At 42.1% G+C, this 9,379-nt stretch overlaps 1 protein-coding gene across 1 annotated transcript; it reads left to right on the plus strand.

Moving 5' to 3' along the window:
- The first annotated feature begins 720 nt into the window (after window positions 1–720).
- Window positions 721–5,494, plus strand: rbm15 (RNA binding motif protein 15). Its single transcript, XM_054608543.1, is given in 2 exon segments — window positions 721–1,578; window positions 1,581–5,494. Coding segments are annotated over 2 exon segments (2,550 nt in total). The 5' UTR covers window positions 721–839; the 3' UTR covers window positions 3,392–5,494.
- The last annotated feature ends 3,885 nt before the right edge of the window (window positions 5,495–9,379 follow it).

The raw sequence follows: 9,379 nt of genomic DNA on the forward strand, positions 1-9,379 counted from the left end.
ATATACAGTACCAGTCAAAAGTTTGGACACACCTTCTCATTCAATGGTTTTTCTTTTTTCTTTTTTTTTATTTTTTTCTACATTGTAGATTAATATTGAATACATCCAAACTATGAAGGAACACATATGGAATTATGTGGTAAACAAACAAATGCTCAACAAAAAACAGAATGTTTTATATTTTAGATTCTTCAAAGTAGTTGAATGAGAAGGTGTGTCCAAACTTTTGACGGGTATATAAACTTTTATATATATATATATATATATATATATATATATATATATATATATATATATATATATATATATACACAGCACACAGTACAAGTCAAATATATATATATATATATATATATATATATATATATATATATATATATATATATATATATATATATATGTATATATATATATATATATATATAGTACCAGTCAAATATGTTTTATATTTTAGATTCTTCAAAGTAGTTGAATGAGAAGGTGTGTCCAAACTTTTGACGGGTACTATATATATATATATATATATATATATATATATATATATTAGATTCTATATATATATATATATATATATATATATATATATATATACACACACACAATTAAACGTATCAGTGGATGATTGACAGGCGCTTAAAAGTTTTCCACCCTGTTTTTTAACCAATCCGGTCGCAGGGGCGGGCCTTCACATTAATCTGTACAAAATGGCGACTGTTGTTGTTTTGCCGCAGGGTCAGTGAATAAATCCGGTTTTCATTTCAACAATTTTCTGCACTCAATTGCAGAAACCAGGAGAAAAAAGCCCAGGCGTCCCGAGGGTCGGCTCCGTGTGGACTGAAATGAAAGGGAAAGAGCGGTCGCCGATCAAAAAACGCTCGCGGGCCTTGGACGACATCAGAGACAGGGGAGGATGCCACCCGACCAGCAAGAAAATGGGGGCTCTCTCCGTTTCCAGCGGGAGCAATAATGGAAACAGCTCGACCAAAAGCGACGGCGGCTCGACGAGAAGGAGTTTACTCGGTGAGAAAAGAGAGCGGGACTTTGACGGCCACAGTCGGACTGGTAATAACCACGGCTGTCAGTCCGCGGCCGCTAGCTCCATCGGTAAAAACCACAACCTGAGCCTCACGCTGGACTTAGCCTCCGCGAGGACCACCTCACGGGGCGAGCAGCGCGTGCAGCCGCCGAGCACCGAGAGTGAGTACAAAACCCTCAAAATAAGCGACCTCGGCACCCAGCTGAGCGACGAGGACATCGAGGACGGACTCTTCCACGAGTTTAAAAAATTCGGAGACGTGAGCGTGAAGATCAGCCGCAGCAACGACGAGCGGATCGCGTTCGTCAATTTCCGGAAGCCGGAGGACGCCAGGGCCGCTAAGCACGCGAGGGGACGGCTGGTGCTGTACGACCGGCCGCTGAAGATCGAGGCAGTGTACATCAACCGGAGGAGAAGCCGCTCCCCCGTGGAGAGAGACTTGTATGGTGCAGCCCAAAGCCACAGACATTTGCAGAGACCGCTCTCGCCCACCGGGCTCGGGTACAGAGACTACCGGCTGCAGCAGCTGGCCCTGGGACGGCTGCCCCTCCCCCGCCGCCCCCTCTGCCCAGAGAGCTGGAGCGGGACCGGGAGTTTGCCCTGTTTGAAGCCAGGGCGCGCCCAGCTTTCATTGCAGAGCGAGCAGCTTTTCGTGAGGAGGATTTTATATCTCCAGAAGATGACCAAAGAGCCAATAGGACGTTGTTTTTAGGCAATCTGGACATAACTGTCACCGAGGCAGACCTGAGGAGAGCTTTTGACAGGTTTGGGGTCATAACTGAAGTGGACATTAAGAGACCCACACGAGGACAAACCAGCACATATGGATTTCTGAAATTTGAGAATCTTGACATGGCTCACCGTGCTAAACTTAGTATGTCTGGCAAAATAGTAGGCCACAACCCCATAAAGATAGGTTATGGGAAAGCGACTCCCACCACACGCCTGTGGGTGGGTGGACTTGGACCCTGGGTTCCTGTAGCTGCCCTAGCAAGAGAGTTTGATCGCTTTGGCACTATAAGGACCATTGACTACAGAAAGGGGGACACTTGGGCCTACATTCAATATGAAAGTCTGGACGCTGCACAAGCGGCATGCACACACATGAGGGGCTTTCCGCTGGGAGGTCCAGAGAGAAGACTCAGAGTGGACTTTGCTGACACTGAGCACCGTTACCAGCAGCAGTTCCTGCAGCCTCTCCCAATACCACCGTTTGACATGGTGGCTGAGTCATTTGTCCACCGTGCCACACCTGAACCTCTGAGGGTCAGGGAACGGACTCCACCGCCACTTCATTTCAGGGAAAGGGAGCTCTTTCCTGGAACCGAGTGGCCCAATCCAGCTATTCGTGATCGGGTACGTGCTTCACCCTTTGAGCCTCTGGAGCACTTGGAACGTGAGCGGCGTGCACGAGAGCCCTGGTCATTGGAGCGAGAGCTGCAGGGACGAGAACCTGCACGCAAGCGGCGTATAATGGAGGATGGACGCCATATAGACCACTCCCCCGACAGCACTGAGAGGACCGTACGGCGTAGACGTGCTTCTCCAGATGGCAGTCCCGGAGATAGCAGCAGAGATGGAGGCCGCTTCAGTGACTCGGAGCGCCCTCTGCGCGCCGAGAGACCCTCTCCCGCACGAGAACGCCACAGCAGCCTGGAAAGAGGTGTGGCTGAACGGAGACTCAAAATCCAGAGTCTCTCCGACAAGGGACCATCAGGCAGCAGTGTTTCAGCAGTTGGAGAGCGTAAGCGCAAAGCTGGTGATGGTGGCAAAGGGCCGGCCAAAAGAGAACGTTCTGAGAACATTTCCAAGGGTGGCCAGCCGTCCAAACCAGACGGCACAAAACTCGGTTTGGCCTGGCATGGCATGCTGCTACTCAAGAACAGCAACTTCCCAGCCAACATGCACCTGCTGGAGGGCGATCACAATGTGGCCAGCGATCTGCTTGCTGAGGGCACATCAGGGCGACAGGTGAGCGAGCTAAAGATCACTCAGCGTCTCCGTCTGGACCAGCCCAAGCTCGACGAGGTGTCCCGGCGAATCAAGGTGGCAGGTCCCGCCGGCTACGCCATCCTGCTGGCAGTTCCTGGGACCACAGAGGATTCATCATCTTCTGACCCTGCGGCCTCAACTCAGCGGCCGCTTCGCAACCTGGTGTCCTACCTCAACCAAAAACAAGCAGCTGGAGTCATCAGCCTACCTGTGGGAGGGAGCAGAGATAAAGACAACACAGGGGTTCTTCATGCGTTCCCTCCCTGTGATTTCTCCCAGCAGTTCCTGGATTCCTCTGCCAAAGCTCTGGCTAAAAGTGAAGAGGACTATCTGGTCATGATTGTGGTTCGTGGAGCATCTTAAAAAAAAAAAGAAAGAAAAATCAGAACACGCTCAAGTTAAAGTGGTGTAAAAAAAAAAATCTGCTGTATGTCAGTAACTATTGCATGCTGTGTGTTCTGCATTATGGGGTACACTAGTATGGTTCTTGGGTGTTTATATGTTACCATGTAATCCACTAAAATAACAAACCCTGCCCTCTTACTAAACTAAAAGGATGTGTGTTTTTGAAATTATTTTTTAAGAGTATGAATTGCTCACAGTCATAAACCTGCAGTAATTCAGTCCGCACACAGTTAAACAGTAAAATATGAGGAGCATTTGTTGAATACATTTCATTTAAGAAGAGATGAGTCATATAGACAATATTTTTTTGGTTCATTTACAGGTTTTGAATCTTAGCTCTCTAACTCTATTAAAAAAAAACTAAACAATTCAGATTTTCACTGAGTAGACACAATAATACCTCCACTACAATAGAGCCACAAACAATGGCCTCAACCTACCATGGTGTTGAGGCCACACCTCCCTGACTCTGTGTCAACAACAGCTGAAGTGTACAAGTTTAAAAAGGTCATGTTTGTGTCTGGGCTATTGTACTGCATAGCCTTATATTGTATGTAGGTGTTATTGTGTCTACCCCCTATATAGGCATTTATATTTTCTATATAGAAAAACAGCCCTTTTCAAGGCTTTGAGTTACAGCGCAAAAATATTTCTACCACTGAGCCTGACATGTTTTAATTGAACGTTCTTAGTGAGGGTGTAGTGAATGGTTTGGTACTGCAGTTTCAAAGCGAATCAAGAAAAAATAATCCCGGTAGCATTTTGAAGGTCAAAACATGTTTCACAGCTTTTTACCACACAACATTCACCAGAGGTTTTTGGCTTCAGTCATTAGGTAACCAGCCTGATGTCAACAAAATAGCCAAAACAGTTTGGTGAATGGAGTGCGGTAAAATGCAACAGTTATGCGTTGTGTTTTAACTTTGATGGGCTCACACTGGCCTGCATGTATGTGCTCTCAAAGTTGGAAAACATTTTGAAGGTCACCAGTTAGAACGTCTCTATATATACTTGCACATTTCAGTCACCTAAATTGTGAATTCTGTTTAAAAAAAATTACAAATTATGTTGAGGTTCATGGTTTGGATTTTAGAGTATCTTTTATTAATGTATTCGTCAGTATTGGAACACCAAATTGCAAGATAGACAATGAACTCGGTGTGTGGCCACTGGTTAAACTAAATTGTTACGTCAACTCTATGTGGAATGCTGAATACTAACAGATGTGATATTTTTGCCCAGGGAACAGCCCCTAACAAAATACGCATAGCATAGTAAAGCAAATACTAACATGTTTTACATATTTTTTACTTCATATTTTATTTTGTGCATCCCTACCTTTAGAAATGGTTGTGTAATGTGATCTATGAAAAACTACAGTAGTAATGGATAAAAAAAAGCTTAGAGTTTTGTGTTGTTTCATTTATTGCTCTGAAACCAGTAGGTCCTCTAATAATAATAATAATAATATTCAGTATCAGTAAAATGTTGGTACAAAGTGACAAAAACCTGCTCTTTGTTCAGTAAGTAGGTCTGAGTAATTTAAAAGTTTTAGAAACACTTTAAAGGTTAATGTTTGAATTTAAATTTTAGAAGTATACATTTGACACTATTTAAATCTCGCCTGCCAACATGTTCCCAAGGCCTACCTACTGAATTTTGTTTTGCCATTGTATGTTTGTCATGCAATAGAAATTCGCTGATTATGGTTTAATATGTATTGAAAACATTAATATGTCAGAAAATTGTTGTGTGTGAACATCACACCCACTTCAACGTTGGACTCATGAGGAGACGAGTGCAGAGATGAAACCCTCTGCAGAGAAAGTGTTTGTGAGTCCTCACTAATGAGGCAACTTTTAAGTTGTGTATCCCAACTGCACCTGTGATGACTTCTGTTTAAAATGGAAAATTGAGCAATGTACACTTTGATGTCATGGGAAAGGAAAACCCATAGAGCCCATGCGAAGCTGTTCACATACCTGCAAGTGCGTTTGGGCACTCAATGTGACCGATTATCAATAAATTGTTCATTTGAAGGGAAACATGTTTCTTCGATGGAAGTGAATTGAAGAAACACGCTGCCATACCTTATTATGTTCCAAGGAGTTGTCACTTGAAATTTTGTTTCTGCACACGAGGGAGACAATTTGCAGTTTGTTTAGCACCAGTGAAGAGAGACCCCTGTACCGCGTGAGGATCGCGGTTTGCTTACAGGCCTGTTCTGAGCTCCTAAGTTGGCCATCATAAATTACTCCCCCATGAATCTCCGTTATACCGTCAACGTTTGCTGTTGGCATGTGAACGCCTGAACAGGATCGAGGAGCCTTCGCTGTCTGTTGTTTACAGCCAGTTTGCAGTGTGAAACAGTGGCAGATGCAGACAGCGGTGCAGTTCGGGAGTCGAGGGCAGGAGCTAATGGCAGCACGTGCCAGTATCCTGTTGTCTTCCCTGCTCATTACTCTAAAGGTTTCATGTGCATTGATCCTGGTCCTGAATAGGAACTGAGGAAATCCTGTCACCGGCCGTCACACACTCCACTCAGGAGATTGTGGGTGACACCTCTGAAATTTCCATAGCGTCTACAGTTCAAGCTGTCTCACTGCAGAGGCCGAGCTGAACCGCTGGGGTGATTTGCCTTTTATTATTCTTTGCCCTGTTATGATTTGATTTGACTTAATCAGGGAAGAGGATTGGCCCAAACCTCAGCTAGGAATATTGTTTTGCCCCCATCTTCGTGTTCTCCTCTGATTGAACCCTCTCCGAGGAGACAAGTGAAGAAGTGTGTTTGCGGTGCTGAAGCTGTATTCCATCGTCATCTGAGGTCTGCTGCAGCATGGAAATGAAACACCCAACAGGCCAAATTGTTTACCCTTTTTGACACTGCTGGAAGGAATCCACACTGCGGACCCCAACCTTCTCCCAAATTCCTCTAGGAGACCTGTTTATTTTACCAATGCCCTTTTGTAAGTTTAAGGCCACTTTCCACAGGAAAGAAAGTTTTCCATTTCCTCCTCCCATCCATTTTAGTCATAGTAATGTGAAAACAAATACTGTGTCCTGTGCTGAGAAGGACCCCTTCACTAGAGAAACATTGCCATCTTGAGGACCTTGGAGCTCCTGCTTTCCTCTCACAGTCTACCTGACAAATCACACTCATGCACAGCAGACACCCAGGACAGAGCTGCTATCACTGTTCCACTGCTGAATAGAAACGACATGAGGGTGAGTAAGGAGAGAAAGTGCTGTCTGCCAGTTCTGTATCGGTGGCTTAGGCAGCAGTGGTAAGTATAACGTGTCAACACCACATGCTTTACAATAACACATGCAAAAAGGCACACTAGTTTTCAGCCAGAGTCATTACTGAGGTTATATCCACTGATGGCAGAAAATCAATTGTGCAAGACAGCAGGATCATTTCATTCCAACAATAACTCATTGCACATAGTGCTGCGCCCATCAGCAGCTTGAAAATCAACTAAACCGAATGATAAGTTGTAATAGGGAACATTTTGATACCTGAATGTATACTATTTAGATACTATACTATAGTTATGCAGATGTGTTTGTTTACATTCATTGCCAAATTGATGTCAAATGTTGACATTTTACAGTAAAGCTACTTCAGTTAATGTAAAACCAAATTGTGATAATTATCATACCCATAAATGTTCATCTTGGCACTCATGAAAAAGACAAATATCCAGAAACTACAGGAAAGCTCATTATGATCTTATCTGGTTAATATCTCTGTTAAGACTCACATTCTTTCATGTTTAACATTGTGAGTAAGCCACTTGTCATCATAGAAACTGTTATTGATCCTGCTTAAAGAAACATTTATTAGTTTATTTCTTATTCAAACCTAAAGTATTACCTTCGGTTAGGCAAATGTTATAGAAAGGAACTATAATGACATAGGAATATGGCTTTTGGCAGAAAATTGTCTTTTGCATTAGGAGATGTCACTGACGAAAGGCCACAAATGATAACCTCCAGTTTATACAATGGAGAACATTAATGTGAGATTTAAAGGAGGCCCGGTCCATGACCTTGTAATTCCATCACATGCCACCAGTAAGCAATCAAAATGTAGCTTGTGACAACAAAATCTATCTGTGGCCAATACTTGACTGTTTAATCTGGCAGCTGGCGTTCCACTGATACCAGTATGCTTACTTTTTACTCTGCTCCCAGTATATTGAGGCTGTATGAGAAGCTATATGTGCCATTTGTCATACTGCCACAGCGTAAAACCAGAACCAGAGAGGTATGAAAGTAGATATTCACAAATCAATATATCAAGCATCAATATGATACTTGGAAAGATGTCTGTTTTGTTAAAAAATAGGGTGTTAGCTTTTGTCTTCATATACAATGTTAAAAAAATAGGCCCTCTTATACCCTCTTACCCTTTTAAAGACTACTTTGTGAAATCAATTGACCCACATGGAGTAATTAAGTAACAAGTCAATGTGTCACCAGATTTCCAGATAAGGATTGTGACCTATAATCCTTTGTGTTAGTGAGACATCTCCACATGTTGTTAATGTAAACTGGTATACAATGTGGCATTGAACAATCACCTCAGATCCACACATCTCATATCATAAAATGTACTCATGTAATGCTGTCAGAAAGAGCAACTGATTCACTACTAGGAAAACAGTCATCTATAAAAGCCACAAATGTTTCACCTACAGATTCACACTTGATTTATGTTAGAAATGCTGATTGCATTGCAGTTTATTGAGGTATAAAGCACTCACTTGGATATTATGTCAGTTTCATTTCTAGAAACAACAATAACAATCATTTTCAAATCCTTTACACCGTAAACTGCTGACAAAATTAAAACTTTTTTTATTGTCCCGATACAGACTTAAACTGAACAACAGTTGTTGCATCAGTTTGTTTCCAGACCACCAATCAACACACCATCGGACGTCATCTACTGTAAGTAACCTATTTGCTTTGATTACCAGAACATTAACAATCTGAAATAATGTAAAATGTTGAACCCTTTTTTTTACCTTGTGAATTGATAACAAGCCTTTGTTGGGTCTACTTTTAAACCAAAGATGAAAAAGAATGTAATAATATAGTCTGAATCATTTTGTTCATTCACGTCAGTGTGTCTAAAAAATTGTGTCAATAAAATATGGAAAAGATGTTGCAACTTGTGAGTGTTTTTCCTCCAGAGAGAGAGAAGTTGGCGTGCTATCAGTGCATTTATTGTCTGAATCAAACAAGAGCAGATTTGAGTCACATGCCAGTTTATTTCAGCTGACTGCACACTGTTACAAGGCTTAAAATGGGAACTCGAAGGAAGAACTTGGATATCTATGATTGGCTAAGCATATTTTCTAAACTATCAGTTCACAAATCCAGGAGCCAGAGTAGTGACCAAACAGTGCTTTACCCATAAATGCATTTGCTGCAACAAAAACATAAAATCAAACACCATCAAACAGAACTCAGTTCATTATCAGTGCTGTTTAAGACATTTCCAACGGGACATACAAATTATTTCAAGATATTGCTTAAACATACACTTCCTTAAAATATCTGAGTAAAATAATTCCAAACCAAAATCTACTTAAAGCATCACATACATTTCATAAAAGATTTATAATGGTACAAAATATTCAGTGGCCCTCAATCACAAAAGCATACTGGTGGTGAATGAAACTCGTGAGCCATAAGAGCTTTTGTGCATGACTGTCGTTATTGAAACAATACAAAGAGCCTTGCTCAGTATTGTGAAAGTGAGATGAGGGGGAATAATTTGGTACTAATTGAGGCAGCATTCTTTGAGTAGAGACTTTCTTTTGCCACAAGAGGGCAGCGTAACAAAACACACGTCTATCTCTGGATTCTGTTCCGCCCTCAGTTAAGATTTTAAGATGTCGGCATAATGGGTGATCATCATGGTTTCAATTATAT

The sequence above is a fragment of the Anoplopoma fimbria genome, chromosome 12, assembly GCF_027596085.1.
Source record: "Anoplopoma fimbria isolate UVic2021 breed Golden Eagle Sablefish chromosome 12, Afim_UVic_2022, whole genome shotgun sequence".
NCBI classification, from domain to species: domain Eukaryota; kingdom Metazoa; phylum Chordata; class Actinopteri; order Perciformes; family Anoplopomatidae; genus Anoplopoma; species Anoplopoma fimbria.